We start from the raw sequence: 17,900 nt of genomic DNA on the forward strand, positions 1-17,900 counted from the left end.
GAAATCATATGTCAAATATATATATTTTAGAAATGCACTTAACTACTGTATATTGACAATTATCAGCAATCGCAAAATTAAATGAGTTAACACTTCTCAATGTCAATGAATTAGTCTCTTGTGAATCAGTGATTTTCTTCATCCACACTCTGGTTTGATTGTTGTTTGAAGAAGAAGAGCAGAGTACAGACAGATGAGGCTCCTGTCTGACCATCTGCTCATAATGGACTTAGTACCCTAATGATTCCCATCTTCACAGTTTGCATATGAGCTGTGAGAGCTGTTATAATCCATATTTCTATAGTAACGAAGGATCAAATAACATTGTGTCATGTTTGAACAAGCCGGGGAGATATCACACAGTTCTGCAGCTCAACCCCACCTTTACTGTTTTCATTCACTCTTACTGCTCTCGTTCTGTTTGCAAAACGTTATTGCTAAAATACCTGCCCCGCGCCAAACGGTAGACGCACTAAATCAAATCAGGTTTTATTTATATAGCACATTTAAAAGCGATTTTTGGTCTAGCCAAAGTGCTGTACATGTAATAAAAACACATTACTACAATCACAATAAAAGACAATCATTTACAACAGAAATATAAAAAACAATAACACAGGGTCAGGTGTCATGCTCCGCTCTGACTAGAAGGCCAGGGAGAAGAAGTGTGCTTTTAGTGAGGATTTAAAAAACCCTAGTGTCTGGGCCGACCTCACATGGAGGGGCAGACTGTTCCAGAGCCTGGGGCTAGCCGCTGCGAAGGCTCGATGCCCTCTGGTTTTGAGCCTGGTCTTGGGCACTATCAGCAACAGCTGGTCAGCAGACCTTAAAGCTCTGCCTGGGGTGTAGCGATGGAGGAGTTTGGCTACATAGGCCGGAGCCAGCCCATTTAGGGCTTTGAAAACAAATAAAAGCATTTTAAAATCAATTCAGAACCGAACTGGAAGCCAGTGCAGTATGAGAAAAAATAAAGACCTTTTGATCATTAAAGCATGGAGACATGTCACATAAGAGGCACAACACACAAATATGAACCTGAAAATTAGCATAATAGGGCCCCTTTAAAACTGAATAAATGTCAGTGATATGTTTCCAAGTTGTTTCTGCTGGCCAAGAATATCTGCATATTAACAATCTAGGTTGTTTCATTTTATAATTTGTACACGGTTGACAGTTATAAAAAAGGGATTAGAGGAGATAAATCCCTCTTTACTTTACTGAATTATCATACACACTTCACATTAATCCTGCTGGTAATTTATTGATGCTGTGGAGCTCCGGGGAGTCTTAACTCGACAATCATCCATTTCTCAAGATGTTGAGCCAAACAGAATTTTGAACCAGCCTTGTTAGGATACCCTGAACAATAGCAATCAAAGGCAATTAAAAGCCTCATTAGTTTGGCATTTTGTGAATACAAATTGTCAATACTTTGTGTTTCTTCCAAATAAGGCGTTTTGTCAATTGATCAAATGCAAAACAGGCTTTGAGTATAGAGCACGGTGCGGTACGAAATCACTAGGTTTGATTGAGTAAATCATTGCTCTTCGTACTTAATGGATCCCACGGTGTTCCTCCTAATGAGGAATCAGGAGTTCTCAGTGTGGGAGGTATCTCTCTGTGTCTCTCTCTGCTTCCCACCTTCCTATCTTGATTGCTACGTATCTAGGTCATCTCAGTGTGTTTTAATCACCTTTGGGGTTGGAATAGACTCAGTAAGGCGATGAATTTCCTGTTTTCTCGTCAAGGTGGGGAATCAGCGAAATGTTTAGCACACCGTCAGTCCCCTTGTGATTGTCGTTTGCAGCTGCGTTGGAGTTCAAATCCATTTTGAGCAATAATTCAATATTGCCAACACAAATCGTCTCTAGCCATCAAAATCTCCAACAGCGTACATTATGGATGCCGAAGAGCGGGTTCTGAATCGACCTGAAAATGCATGCTTCTCCCTCTTGATTTCACATAAGCAAACGGGGAAATGTGACTTCAGTCTATATCCTCATTTCTGACAGTTTTAGTGGGTGTGAGACTGTGTTGTTTTGCTGTTAATGGTACACTTAAAACGGCGACAGAGGAAACCGAGCTTCAATCCAATTGTCATTTCCTCTGTTCCTCTTGAGCTCGTGCGGCTCGGTCTTTTTAAAAAAGTGACACGCTGAACATTTCTCTCAGCAGGCCTGGCAGCATGGTGCATCCTAATTACTCGTTTGATTACCAAAGACAAGCTCAAATATGCTTAAACAGACAGAGGAAATGCAACACACTGAAACTGAACAGGAACAGACACATGTGCAATTTAGCAGATCTGAAAGAGGGCCTTTATCTCCACTGCAAAGCCTTTGTGAGGGTCAGACGCAGCTGTCACTTTACACCTCAGGCTAGCATCAGCTTCCATCAGGAATAGACCATGACCAATTCAGCATATGGATACAAAATGTGTCCCAACAGTCAGACTTTCATTAAAGTTGAATTGAAACATTTGGGGGTTAGAGTGCCCACAAACAAAAAGTATCCATCGTATTATTAAAGCTGCACTGATTATTGTTTTGGATTGGATCATGAGAAATAATTATTTTTGTATCGCTGTATAAAATGAGATAAGAGATAAAATGGTACTTTAGTGATCCCAATTTGGGAAACTGTTTTTGTTGCAGCAGCATAAAAGACAAGGCATTTTACAATAAAACAAAACTAGAAATAAACAAGAATGAAAATAAAATAAAATAGAAAATATATATACATACATGACATATGGAATATAAAATATTGAACAGATTATATATGTGTAAAATGTTCAACGTGGTTTTATTAGATTAAGATTAAGATGGACTTTTATTAATCCCTCGTGGGGAAATAGTTTCTCTGCATTTGACCCATCCTAGTGTTAGGAGCAGTGGGCTGCCATTTTGAACGGCGCCCGGGGAGCAGTGTGGGGAACGGTGCCTTGCTCAGGGACACCTCGGCAGCATTTGGTCTTGCCGGGACTTGAACTGGTGACCTTCCAGTTACCAAAGCCAAGTCCCTATTGACTTCGCCACCACCGCCCCTAATAGTGACAAACCCATAGATGTTCACCCAACAACCTTAAGTGTATACCCTTTGTAGCTTCGTTTAGGTCATTGTTTTGATTTTCTGGCCCACAAACTTACTTCATCCTCATTTCGAAGTGTTTTTTGGGGGTTTGCCTTTCCTGTACTGTGTTATATGGGTTTTTGTGCATGTAAATGGTCTGCAAAGGCTAAAATCCCTGTGTTCCCTTCAGAGGGAGTTTCTCTCCCTCACACTTCCCCCCCCCCCCCCCCTGCATGAAACGTCTCCATTGGACTCCTTTGTTTACCTCAGGAACAGTTACATTTAACACTCACAATATAATTATATATAATAATAATAACCAATCAGAGCAGACTGGGCTCTGGTTTCAGACAGAGGGTGAAAGGAGGTGCTGCAGCACAGGAAGTATGAGAACAATAAAGAGCGTTTTGAACATTAAAGCATGATAACATCTCACAGTAGGGACACATCATGGTGGGAAATCCACAGAAACAGTGTTAACATTAAAACTAGTGACAGACATCAGTCTCACTATGGTTATGCATGCTCATCCTATAGTTGCAGTATTTCCCACGGCACATGAAGGCAGCATAGGGTCCTCTCCATCTGCTTGTGCCCTTGTCTGTAAGTGGGAAGGTGTTGATGCAGAGTGTGTTAAGGCGACTCTCCCTCGATGCGCTCTCATTCTGTCAATGCCTTTGGCGCTGTGTGTGTGTGTGTGTGTGTGTGTGTGTGTGTGTGTGTGTGTGTGTGGTGTGTGTGTGTGTGTGTGTGTGTGTGTGTGTGGTGTTGTGTGTGTGTGTGTGGTGTGTTGTTGTGTGTGTGTGTGTGGTGTGTGTTTGTGTGTGTGTGTGTGGTGTGTGTGGTGTGTGTGTGTGTGTGTGTGTGTGTGTGTGTGTGTGTGTGTGTGTGTGTGTGTGTTGGGAAGCAGGTGGTTAGCATAACTGCACCTGTTATTAATGGGATGGAGAATACGAGTTAATAAATAGACCGTCCCTTTAATAGCAGAATAAAGCCAACATATGATGATGTGATGTATTCTGACAGCGTGTCTAAAACAGGCGTTATAGTAAATTATCTGTGTGTGTGTGTGTGTGAGTGTGTGAGTGTTTTTGTTTGTAGGGTAGCAAAGAATGGGAATCCCCTAATATGAGTAACATTGCCCAAGGGCTCCTGAAAAAAAACCAGCATTTATGACACTGTGCAAAGGACAAGTTAAATAAAGGAAAGCAGTTTATGCTGTATGCACAATGACCAACACACACACACACCACACACCACACACACACACACACACACACACACACACACACACACACACACCACACACACACACACACACACACACTTAAACTGTTATGGGTGTGTGTTTGCATGCAACACTCAGTTCAGTTAATTAATGTTGTCGTTGCTTTGTCAGGGCAGACCTAATTAGATCACAAGGCAACGTAGCAGAAAGGATTATGAGATATTGCAATATGACACACACACACACACACCACACATAAACAGACACACACACACACCACACCACACACCACACACACACAAAAGACACCGAACACCTCAGATTAAGACCTCACCACACGTTTGTCTGTTCACCAGAAGGGGGATTTGATGGCAATGAAACAGATTCTCACCAATTTCCTCGGGGTTAAAAAGACGCCGACTCTCAAGAGGCAGAATGAGCAACAGTGTTGTCTGTAAATACATCACACTTCATGTCATACAGCTATCATCCTGTCAGAGGGAATCTGGGTTACTGCGATGCGTGACTCTTGGCGTCAGTCATCGCCTCCTATCTCTCTGCCGTCTTTCCTGTTACTAAATAAATATTTGGGCTCCTGCTGTTCCACACGGCCTCATCTCTTACAGCAGCATCCTCATAACATTGAGTCGTTCTCTGAGGTCACTGACACTGAGGATGTGATGCTCTTGACCCATTTCTGCAGCAAACTGGCCCTGAAATGTCCAGACAATTCTCTGACTGTAGTTAGTGGTGGTGGTGAATCAGAGTTCATGATACCCAGTTGTTTTCTTTATGCTATTTGATTACATTGAAGAAAAGACTTTGATCCTGGCGCGTGTCAATCCATCACATGGGATTTTTCATTTATTTCTAATAATGTCCTGACTACATCATGTGTGCGACTGTTTTGAAACAAGGCAACACAAGCACTGTTAAAGACTGCTAAAAGTGCATTGTATTGCAAAGCTAGCGGCAGGGCTTTTGGTTGTTCAGTTCTTTGGTCCAAATGTTGGATAGGTTGCCATGTTTTCTTCTAGTTCTAGTTTATAGAGGTTGGTATTTTGGGTTTTGTGGAAGAAATCTCAACAAAAAGATGTTCTCTCTCAAAATTAAGTAGATGTCTATGTTACGCTAACTTTGATGGTTCTTTGACTTTTCAAATACAGCTTTCATTTAATTTAATTTGTATTTGTTCCGCTCATGGTACGCTTCAAGAGCATTTCATATTTAAAAGAAATGGATCTGGGTCTGAAATTGAAGCCAATGCAGAAGTACTTTATAACCTGCATTCTGTCTAATAGCCAGCAGGGGGCCAACATCATTCAGATTGTATAGAAGCCTATGAGAAAATGCTCAGAGGCACATGCTATTTTTCTTTTGATAAAGTAAACAATATTTTTATAACGCTGAAATTGCATCGTTTGTGGTTTCTCAAAGTGACCTCCAGTTATATTCATATTACAGTCTGTTGACATGACTCTGTGTGGTTAGCGTGCTGAAAGCACACGTGACAGAATATAGTGGCATGGCCGTCTTCACACTTCAGGGAGCATCCCATGTAGCTTGGCAAAATGGACGAGATGGAACCTGTCGTGCAGAACAGAAGTCGGAGGAGGAGGAGGAGGAGGAGGAGGAGTGGGAATTTGGCTCGTCAGATTCTATTTAACTCCCAGCGCTGACACAACAGTTACTGCCGCTCTCAAATTCACTCATTACCAGATCTCTCTCCTCCCCCTCCTTGTAAGCGCGGATCTCTCTTCCTCCCACTCTCTGTCTGTCTCCTGAGGTCTTTCCTTCCTGACTTTGTTTCTTCCTCTTCCTCCCCGTCCTTCCCCCTTTCCTTGTGTTTTCTCTTGCTCGTCTTTTTATCTCGTTGCCGGCTGCTGCATGGCATTTCATTCTCTTACCCTCCTCACTCTGCTGCTCCTCTTTTCTTTTCTTTTTTACACAGCTGTTACAACACTCACACACATGCTGACAAACACACACACTTCTTCTTCATCTCTTCTCTTCTGCCAACTCTCTTATGTAAACAATCTCTTCTTTTGCTGTATCTTGCAAACACCATCTCGAGTCTCCTCAATCTCACACATCACCATTCTCACATTGTTGGAGGTACAGCACACACACTTTTACCCAGTAGCTCTCCCCCACCACACACACACATTAGTACACACCCTCTCTCCTCTCATTCCTCCCTCCCAGTTATTCACAATCTCTCCCCTCTCCCCTCAGCTCTCATTCCTCATCTGCACCTCAGCAGAGTAACATGTTGCCTGGTCTGAGCTACAGCGCAGAGGCTCTCTATCCGACTGGCCAAAAATAAACAAGAAGGAGAAGCACGAGGAACTCATCTCTCGCCTTCGCTGTCTGACCACCTTCCTCAGAGAGGAGGGAGATTGGTTTCACACTGTCCTGACTCAGTTTGTCACCTCAAGCTGAAGGAGCGGCAGAGGATGCTGGTTAAAAGTTGTCTCTCCTCCACTCAGCCGTTGCATCCATCCCTGACAGGTGACCAAACTTTTTACAAAGCAGGACTAGGAGGTGGTGGGACTGTGTGTTTTGGTCAGTAATAAACAAAAAGCAGCAACCATCCTCCTGGAGGACGCTCCCCATGTGGCAGGAGGCTCTGTGGACCCGCGGACGCTACCTGCTGGAGAAGAGCGATGGCGGCGAGGGTGGCGAGGGGCCCGAGAGCCTGGGGGGGGACGGGGGGCCCGGGGTTCCAGGGTGAGGTGTGTGTGGAGGGGGAGAAGCCACAGGACTGGCTGTACGAGTCCTACTACAGGATGAGCCAGCAGCACCCGCTCATCGTGTTCCTGCTGCTGATCGTCATGGGAAACCTGCCTCGCACTGCTCGCCGTGTTCTTCGCTTCGGGACTGGTGAGTGTATGTGTGTGTGATAACAGTGTGTGTGTGTGTGTGTTTTAACAGTGTGTGTGCATAGGTAAGTGCTTAGAGGCGTGGGTTAGTGACCACTGAAAAAACTAAATGTTGAATTAAATGTATTAAAGGTCCCCTAGTAATACAAAATCCACTTGTTCATGTCTCTTCTACATCAACATGTGTCCCCTCTGCGTTAAGAGATTCTGAAAGTTCCAGGAAAAAAGATTCGCTAACTTGTTGTCCTGATCCATTTATATAAAAAACCTGTTCTGAAAATGAGCTGATCAGATTTTGGCCACTTTATGATGTCATAACGATGTGTTTGGCTTGTGTAACCATTAGCCAATCACCAACCAAGGTAACCCCCCCCCCCTTATCAACCTGAATCTCCTCCTCGAGCACCATTGAGTTAAATCTCTCTCAGAGGGGCGTGGGGAGGGGCTCCTTATTTTCATCTAAAGTAACAGGCAGAGAATCAGCACTTTGAAACGGGGCTGAAACAGAGGGGATTATGGTAATGCGGCAATGATCATGTTTGTATATATCTGAGACCTATAATATATTGATGAAAAACAGTATAATAGGGGACCTTTAAGTCAACAGATTTCACATTACTGTATTAGATAAGGTGAAATCAATAATATTAAGTGAACCTAGTATTGTTTTTATTTAATGTAATATATGGCTTGCAACTAACCTAATACAGTTCTGTGATTGACATAATAGTAAGTATACAGTATAGTGTACTTTGATATATTGATATATATGTGTTGAATATAATGCAGTGTATCGCATCAATAAACAGGAAATGTTTTCTGTTGTACATTTCACAACATTTTAACAACAGTAAAAGGCAGCTTAATTGGTGATTTATTAAAATGTTGTGGTAGGCTATTTAAAGAGTTGTTTTTTGGGGAAATTCACTTTTTCACTTTCAATTCAAACATTTAAACTGGTAGAATATAAACTAGGCTATGAAAACCTTACATTTCCTTAAGTCCTCCACGCTATTTTACCTACAATATACTTAACACATAGAAAGGCATGCAAGTGATTTAATGATGTATGAAAAGACAGTATGGATAGCGCTCTCATGTTTGTTCAATCATTACGATTACGACGCTGAAGTGGACCGATGATTAGCTTAGCATGCAGACCGGAAACACATGGAAACATGTTTATTTAGTGCCTCTAAAGACACCGAATAACACAAAAACCTGAAGTATAAAAATTACAATTGACCCATTTATGTGTTTTATGCGCTGGACAACTTTTAGGCCAACTGTGTTTCTACGGTGTCCGACAGGTGCAAATGCTACAACGGCCCCAAAACACATTCAAAGGAAGAAATATCTTCACCACGTCAAAACACATGCGCAGCATTTACTAAAAGCACTGCACAAACTAAACGCTGCTGAAATAAAAAAACTCTGCAAGAAGCTCAAAACTAAACGGAAACGGGAGACTAAAACCAGAGGGACCAGAGCGCTTGTTGACGTTCGTGGTTAGTATTACTGAATGCACATAATTGTGATATTATTCTTCTCCTCTAACTCTTGAAAAGATAATGACATAAGCGTATTTATCATGAAATGGGTCAGCAGTCCAAAGAGAAGCACACCGTCTACAGAACTGCAGACAATAGGAAAATATGGATGGTTTTGAATATATATGCGATCTTAATCATTTTATTTTGGCCTGTTTTCCAAATCCCAGTTGTGCTTCTTCATGTTAGATGTTAACCACAATTGCAATCAAAGACCAAAGTTACATTTCTTCTTCCTAAAGAAAATATTTCTCAAAAAACTAAATCTGCAAACAAAAGGTTTGTCAGAATATTGTCAGAGTGTTTGATGTTGTGGAATACTGCACATTTCCTTTGAAGCACCATAACAGATTCTGCATGGCTTCAAGCTAAATATGCGATAGAAGCCCTCTTGTTAGGATCGCTGAAGTGTCTGAATACGTTTTATATTGCACCGTCACGAGACTGAATGGCCAATGTTCATGTGTGTGTGTGATTATATGTGTATGTGCTTATATGTGACAACAGAAGAGGCTGTAAAGCGACACTTTAAAATTGCAACGCTGGGTTTGCAGAGTGGATGAAGAGCGGGATGAGAGTTTAGTTTGAAGTTGTGTAGGTGTTGTTGCTTTTGTCAACTGAAAAGTGTTTTTTGGACACAAACACTCAAACACTCAAACACAGGCTATTGTTTCTCAAGTCCTGCTTTTGTGTTTTTTATGACAAAGCCATACAAATGAATCCCACTCACTGCAGTGATGTTGTTTCAGATTGATTGTTTGCTGCTTTATTTTCGGACGACCTATGTTCTTCTCTCTGTAGCGCCTGATGCTAAAGGCAATCTCTTCAACCGGGCATTATAGAGCGTTGCATGATGAGTGTTTTTGTAGGCCCGACCCTGCCATAATAAACATGCAATACAGTTTATTGGTATTTGTTTCAGTACACTTATTTATTTCAGATAGATCTTATAGTTATTACTGTTCGCTTCAGCTTAAGTTATACTGCAATGTTTGCACTAACACCATATTTTTTAAAAATAAAGGCAGTGAACAGTTACGTCTCTACTTTACATAAGGGTGTCTGCACATCTCACAATACAGCAACAAAATCCTGCGGTTTTGGCAGAACCGAGTACCAGAAAATATACATTAAAAAAAAAACAAAAAAAAAACGTTTCATTGTTAGGGGGGTCAGAGGTCAGTGTTAGGGGGCACTGCCCCCCCTGGCCCCCCCTAGAACCGCCCCTGCTAAAGGCGGCTAATGTTTGTCGTGCTGACGTTAGTTGTTGGCAATCGCTTTTTTAATAACACATAGAAGCTACAAACATTTATAAGTGGGGTATTTACTGTTGTATTTCTTTTGTAGAACAAAACTTAAAGATCTCTTCAGGTTGTGTTAACCACAGATCTTATTTCAGGATTCTTACCACAACCGTCATTTCAAGGTTTTAGGACTCATTCCTGCACCACTCTATTTAGTCTGCAATAAGGGCTGTCACAATACCAGATAGTTACTGCACCATTATTTGCGGCCAATAATAACAATATCATAGTTTACGAAAACCTGATCTTTTTTTTTATACTTCTATTTTGTCCTTTTGTTTACACTCGAAAAACAAGTGTGATGGAAAAATAATCTTAGTAACTGTACAAAAATAATAATTACACTAATGGAAAGTGAGTTTTAAGAGGCGCTGGATGATAAACACAATATTATCGTACGTGTATTTATAACATGATATTAATATGAACCTGGGGATTTTAGCCTTTGCAGAACATTTACATGCACACAAACCTTTACAGGAAAGGAAAAACCCCAACACGCATGATAGGGCCTCTTAAATAATCATGAGTAATATTTATACATTGTGTAGAGACTGATAATGTTACACCACCTCTAAAACCAGGCTTTGCTGGATTCTGTCACTAAAGTCCTGTTGCATTCAATTGAGCTCCACACTGGGGCCGTTCCCAGGAAAACCTCCACCCAAATCGATTCCTTTACTTCTATTTAAGACAAATCAATAGATCTTATTGCCCCGACCAGGCATCTTATTCTCCATTTTCTATTTCTGGGTCTTCCCAGCTTTACAATCCTAATCTCCTCTAATCATTTCACAAACCAACAATTATTTCTTACCAATTTGTTCCTATTACAGATAAAAGACAGACCTGTCTGCAGTTAGAGAGTGTGTTCAGTGAGGCGAGTGTATGTATTACTGTTACGAAGAAGAATGGCAGGAATAAATAGAGGGTTGGGTTTGAACTGGGGGGGGGGGGGGGGGGGAGAAAGGGAGGGAGGAGAGATGTTGTTGCAACTGTTCTGACTTTATCAGTGAGCCGGCAGAAAGTCAACTAAAGCAGCGCTAATGCTCCCAAAATGACTGCAAACTTTTATCTCTCCCTACATATCAGGGCTGGTGTGAGTGAGTGAGTGTAGTGACATAGATGTATCCAATATTAATTGTGTGTGTGTGTGTGTGGTGTGTGTGGGTGTGTGTGTTGTGTGTGTGTGTGTGGTGTGGTGTGTGTGTGGTGTGTGTGTGTGTGTGGGTGTGTGTGTGTGTGTGTGTGTGTGTGTGTGTGTGGTGTGTGTGTGTGTGTGTGTGTGTGTGTGTGTGGGTGTGTGTGTGTGTGTGTGTGTGTGTGGTGTGTGTGTGTGTGTGTGTGTGTGTGTGTGTGTGTGTGTGTGTGGTGTTCGTTTTGATGTATGTTTGTGACTGTGACTTGTTTGGGTGTGTTTCTAAGGGAAGTCTCTCATTTCCTTTTCGGGCTTATCTGCATTTTTCCCCAAAATAATTTTTTTTATTTTGGTTGCCTTGAAGTTGTATTCATTGGGGTGTGTATAAGTGTGTGTTTGTGCCTGCACTTAACCGGCATTTACATGGCAGTATGCTAACTCAGTGACAGTTTAATCAACATCAATAACATATCTGGTAATGGAACATTGGAAATCTACGCATGACAAAAAACATGTCTTTTATTGACTGCAATGGTCATTTCTGTTCATGTTTTTTACGTTATTACCATTTGCAACACCCACATTAAGCTTTGCATTTTAGTCTTTTGATTGATCTTTGTATTATTAGTCTGCAATCAATGATTTATCTCCATCTCGTTGACAGGTTGATAGATGCAGGGCAGTGAGAGCAGGGTGTTTTGTGATGATGGATCACCAATCAGAAAGGACTGTGAATGAATCACCGACCGAGGTGTGGTCAGAGCCGCGATACAACAAAGCATTAATGTTCTACACGCAAACACAAGACTTAAAATAATACATGTTGAAGAAATGAAGATATTTTGTTAATTTCTCATTACATCAGTTTATAGTTAAATCAAATTGTTCACATTTAATTCCAGCCATTTTCCTTATTGATAATATGTGTTGTACTCTCCCATACATATCATGCTAGTGTGTTATTTTTACAGAAAATACATTCAAATTAAAGGAGTATCCATCGGTTTAGTATCAAACTTCCAGGATCTCACAATTGACCAAATAAACAAAGACTTTTCAGTAAAACAATGGAGCAACAGAGGCTGAGATATTATGCCTTTTTAGTCCATAGAGTAGATACAGTTTGAGACTAAATACTACACTTTTCAATTCAATTCAAAACCTTTATTTATCCAGATAAAATCCCATTGAGATCAATGATCTCTTTTTCAAGGGAGACCTGCACTTCCTATGATGCAAACCGTGACAGATCTTTGCTTGCCTGGTGAACACCCAAACCTTATGATATGTTAACCTTATAAATGTTATTTTCTCATAGAAAGCACCACTAAAGCAACAGAAGACATGCCATTTCTTTACAGGCTAATACCAACTTCCAATGACAGATAAATAGAGGTTAATAAAAGACGAATTGCCCCTTATATTTGCAAGATATTATAATGCAATGTAATTGTGATTTTAAATATAAGAAATACTACATTTCTTTGATTATCAAGTGCTGTTTTGGCGTAAAAGCCTTCAGAATTTCGAAATTCCTAATATTAATGAATCCACACTTCCTGAGTTACACATTTCCTGAGTGCCATCATCCTTTTCTCATGGCCTTATCCTGTATGTTCCTTATGATTGTCTGGTGGGAATATGCGGTCTTATATCTGTGTTTCACCTGATTTGATGCAGCAGTGTCTTCCCACGGCTGTGCCCTCTGACATGGATTATGAAATCTCTATTTCTTCACTGCGTTCCTCCCCTGGGTGCTGAGGTGAAGAGATGTAAGTTCACAATAAACAAAACCTCAAGATCTCTCTCAGCAGAAAAACATCAGAATACGTCTGAAATATTACACAATGAAATGTGTTGGTGTGTAGATCCGCCAGAATTAACTCACCTTTGAAGTTGATTATATTTTAAGCATTGAGAGTGGTATCACATTTTACCTTTTATATAAGTAATCAGGACTTGAGAATAGCTTCTAACTGGTTTTAGTAAAGAGGCCCTATTATGCTTTTTGGGGTATTCCCTATACTCTACTGTCATATAGTTTTTTTGTGCATGTAAATGGTCTGCAAAGGCTAAAATCCTAAAGTTCCCTGCATTGGACTCCTTTGTTTACTTTCCACGACATAGTGACATCACTACCTAACACTTGCGCTTCTATTGGCTAGCGCTCTAACACATTGTACATGATAGGCTAAGGAGCGGGACATCTCTGAGCGGTTGACCAATCACAACAGAGCTGGCCAGCTAACCAATCAGAGCAAACTGGGCTCTGGTTTCAGACAGAGGGTGAAAAGAGGTGCTGCAGCACAGGCAGTATGAGAGCTTTATTAACATTAAAGTAGGTCATTCACTTCAGAAACACTTTTTGTTATATTCCATGGAATGCTCTCAACATCCCGATCGCAATGAATATATTAAATGCTTTGACAATAAATACATTAAAAATGTCATCTGTGGAAGCCGTAGTACTGTAAAAAGCACGACCAATCATCTGAGCCGGCCCGGCTAAAATAACTGGATGGCCTACCTGCCTGTCAGCCTTCCATCTGTGCACAAACTTATCTCGTGCCCTCATTGGTCATGTGTGCGTTGGTGTGTTGGAGGAGGGGCTCTGTGAGGAAGTCTGAAGGAAGGGGCAGATTTGTTTCGGCTGTGTACTTTCAAATTCGAGCGCACTTGAGCTGGTTTCTCCATTCTTACCTACCTTTAAAGCATGGAAACATGATGACACAGTAGAGGCACAAAATACAAGTATGAACCTGAACATTAGCATAAAAGGGCCCCTTTAATTTATATCATAATATTTTGGGTCAAGGCTCGATGCTCTGACCTGTTTTAGCAAAGGTATATGTTAATGTTCCTCCTGCAAATGTAGCACTCAAGTAAAGGTGTGTTGATTATTGATGACCAAGCTGAAGGCAGAGTGAAGAAGAAATCTGCCACGAGTGCTGCTGCATCTTCAAGCAGGATGAATATTAATAAGGCACCAAAACATGTAAAATGCTTACAGTACCATGATTTGAACACAAGCTTCTGTGCCACCTCTCCCCCTCTCTTTCTCTGATAATGTATTTGGTGTGTTTTTCTCATTTCACTGCTGAATAATTAGATTCCTGCATTTCTCTGCCGCTGCTGTGTCTCCCGTTTTTCCTCCCAGTATAATAGCTGGATAAGCCAGACTGGGCTAAAAGGGAAATAATTGTTCTGGATGACAATGGAGTATTATAGCGGGCACAACACCCTGCCTCTACGCTATGTCGAGGGAAATGGCTTTTAAAGCTTTCAAAAGGGTTTTAACAGGATTAGATTGCCAACAATCACAAATGTGCAGAGTGCAGTGAATTGTTGAGAGTGGTTATGTGTGAGCATACAGCTAGGGTGGGTTTTGTCATAAAGTCCACTCAGGTATCCCTCCGGTGTTTGCAGTCTTTGCTCACATCCTCATTTGGATTCAACGTGCACTCCGGGCTGACTGTATAGCTGGCTTGGCGTCAGCAGTCATATCCCACGGGATCCCTTCGCCAGAGCCTGACTCACACACTACCTCTGCTTCATCATGCTGCTGCACCAACACACAGCAAAAAGATCTCTTCCCAAATTAGCTCAGGTCAGAAAGCTTCTGAAACTGTCAAATCCGCCACAAATATTTAAGTCTGTGACATATTTTCAGTTTGCTGCCCCGGAGAATTGTTTGTTTAGCGAATCACACACATTTCTGTTTCAGGTGATCAGGTGGGGGTGTTACCTTGGTTGCTGATTGGCTAATGGTTACACAAGCCAACACATCGTTATGACATCATAAAGTGGCCAAAATCTGATCAGCTCATTTTCAGACAGGTTTTTATATAAATGGATCAGGACAAAAAGAGAGAGAATCTTTTTTCCTGGAACTTTCAGAATCTCTTAACGCAGAGGGGACACATGTTTATGTAGAAGAGACATGAAGAAGAGGGGACACATGTTGATGTAGAAGAGACATGAAGAAGAGGGGACACATGTTGATGTAGAGAGACATGAAGAAGAGGGGACACATGTTGATGTAGAGAGACATGGAGAAGAGGGGACACATGTTGATGTAGAAGAGACATGAAGAAGAGGGGACACATGTTGATGTGGAGAGACATGAAGAAGAGGGGACACATGTTGATGTAGAGAGACATGGAGAAGAGGGGACACATGTTGATGTAGAAGAGGGGACACATGTTGTTGTAGAAGAGATATGGAGAAGAGGGGACACATGTTGATGTAGAAGAGACATGAAGAAGAGGGGACACATGTTGATGTGGAGAGACATGAAGAAGAGGGGACACATGTTGATGTAGAGAGACATGGAGAAGAGGGGACACATGTTGATGTAGAAGAGATATGGAGAAGAGGGGACACATGTTGATGTAGAAGAGCTATGGAGGAGATGGGGACACATGTTGATGTAGAAAAGACATGAAGAAGAGGGGACACATGTTGTTGTAGAAGAGATATGGAGAAGAGGGGACACATGTTGATATAGAGAGACATGAAGAAGAGGGGACACATGTTGTTGTAGAAGAGATATGGAGAAGAGGGGACACATGTTGATGTAGAGAGACATGAAGAAGAGGGGACACATGTTGATGTAGAAGAGACATGGAGAAGAGGGGACACATGTTGTTGTAGAAGAGATATGGAGAAGAGGGGACACATGTTGATGTAGAAGAGACATGAAGAAGAGGGGACACATGTTGATGTAGAGAGACATGAAGAAGAGGGGACACATGTTGATGTAGAAGAGACATGAAGAAGAGGGGACACATGTTGATGTAGAGAGACATGAAGAAGAGGGGACACATGTTGTTGTAGAAGAGATATGGAGAAGAGGGGACACATGTTGATGTAGAAGAGACATGAAGAAGAGGGGACACATGTTGTTGTAGAAGAGATATGGAGAAGAGGGGACACATGTTGTTGTAGAAGAGACATGAAGAAGAGGGGACACATGTTGTTGTAGAAGAGATATGGAGAAGAGGGGACACATGTTGTTGTAGAAGAGATATGGAGAAGAGGGGACACATGTTGTTGTAGAAGAGATATGGAGAAGAGGGGACACATGTTGATGTAGAGAGACATGAAGAAGAGGGGACACATGTTGTTGTAGAAGAGATATGGAGAAGAGGGGACACATGTTGTTGTAGAAGAGACATGAAGAAGAGGGGACACATGTTGTTGTAGAAGAGACATGAAGAAGAGGGGACACATGTTGTTGTAGAAGAGACATGGAGAAGAGGGGACACATGTTGTTGTAGAAGAGACATGGAGAAGAGGGGACACATGTTGTTGTAGAAGAGATATGGAGAAGAGGGGACACATGTTGTTGTAGAAGAGATATGGAGAAGAGGGGACACATGTTGTTGTAGAAGAGACATGGAGAAGAGGGGACACATGTTGTTGTAGAAGAGATATGGAGAAGAGGGGACACATGTTGTTGTAGAAGAGATATGGAGAAGAGGGGACACATGTTGTTGTAGAAGAGACATGGAGAAGAGGGGACACATGTTGTTGTAGAAGAGACATGGAGAAGAGGGGACACATGTTGTTGTAGAAGAGATATGGAGAAGAGGGGACACATGTTGTTGTAGAAGAGACATGGAGAAGAGGGGACACATGTTGTTGTAGAAGAGACATGGAGAAGAGGCGACACATGTTGTTGTAGAAGAGATATGGAGAAGAGGGGACACATGTTGTTGTAGAAGAGACATGGAGAAGAGGGGACACATGTTGTTGTAGAAGAGACATGAAGAAGAGGGGACACATGTTGATGTAGAAGAGACATGGAGAAGAGGGGACACATGTTGTTGTAGAAGAGATATGGAGAAGAGGGGACACATGTTGATGTAGAGAGACATGAAGAAGAGGGGACACATGTTGATGTAGAAGAGACATGGAGAAGAGGGGACACATGTTGTTGTAGAAGAGATATGGAGAAGAGGGGACACATGTTGATGTAGAGAGACATGAAGAAGAGGGGACACATGTTGATGTAGAGAGACATGAAGAAGAGGGGACACATGTTGATGTAGAAGAGACATGAAGAAGAGGGGACACATGTTGATGTAGAGAGACATGAAGAAGAGGGGACACATGTTGTTGTAGAAGAGATATGGAGAAGAGGGGACACATGTTGATGTAGAGAGACATGAAGAAGAGGGGACACATGTTGTTGTAGAAGAGATATGGAGAAGAGGGGACACATGTTGTTGTAGAAGAGACATGAAGAAGAGGGGACACATGTTGTTGTAGAAGAGATATGGAGAAGAGGGGACACATGTTGTTGTAGAAGAGATATGGAGAAGAGGGGACACATGTTGTTGTAGAAGAGATATGGAGAAGAGGGGACACATGTTGATGTAGAAGAGACATGGAGAAGAGGGGATACATGTTGATGTAGAAGAGATATGGAGAAGAGGGGACACATGTTGTTGTAGAAGAGACATGAAGAAGAGGGGACACATGTTGTTGTAGAAGAGACATGAAGAAGAGGGGACACATGTTGTTGTAGAGAGACATGAAGAAGAGGGGACACATGTTGATGTAGAAGAGACATGAAGAAGAGGGGACACATGTTGATGTAGAGAGACATGAAGAAGAGGGGACACATGTTGTTGTAGAAGAGATATGGAGAAGAGGGGACACATGTTGATGTAGAGAGACATGAAGAAGAGGGGACACATGTTGATGTAGAAGAGACATGAA

At 41.7% G+C, this 17,900-nt stretch overlaps 1 protein-coding gene across 1 annotated transcript in view; it reads left to right on the forward strand.

Moving 5' to 3' along the window:
- Positions 1-6,895: 6,895 nt before the first annotated feature.
- adcy2b (adenylate cyclase 2b (brain)) overlaps positions 6,896-17,900 on the forward strand; it is a 68,094-nt gene continuing 57,089 nt past the window's right edge. The window contains 3 exon segments of the mRNA XM_034094604.2: positions 6,896-7,001; positions 7,003-7,140; positions 7,142-7,183. Of these exon segments, the coding sequence (XP_033950495.1) occupies positions 6,915-7,001; positions 7,003-7,140; positions 7,142-7,183 (267 nt within the window). The 5' untranslated portion in view covers positions 6,896-6,914.

The sequence above is a fragment of the Pseudochaenichthys georgianus genome, chromosome 11 (assembly GCF_902827115.2).
Source record: "Pseudochaenichthys georgianus chromosome 11, fPseGeo1.2, whole genome shotgun sequence".
Taxonomy (NCBI): Eukaryota; Metazoa; Chordata; class Actinopteri; order Perciformes; family Channichthyidae; genus Pseudochaenichthys; species Pseudochaenichthys georgianus.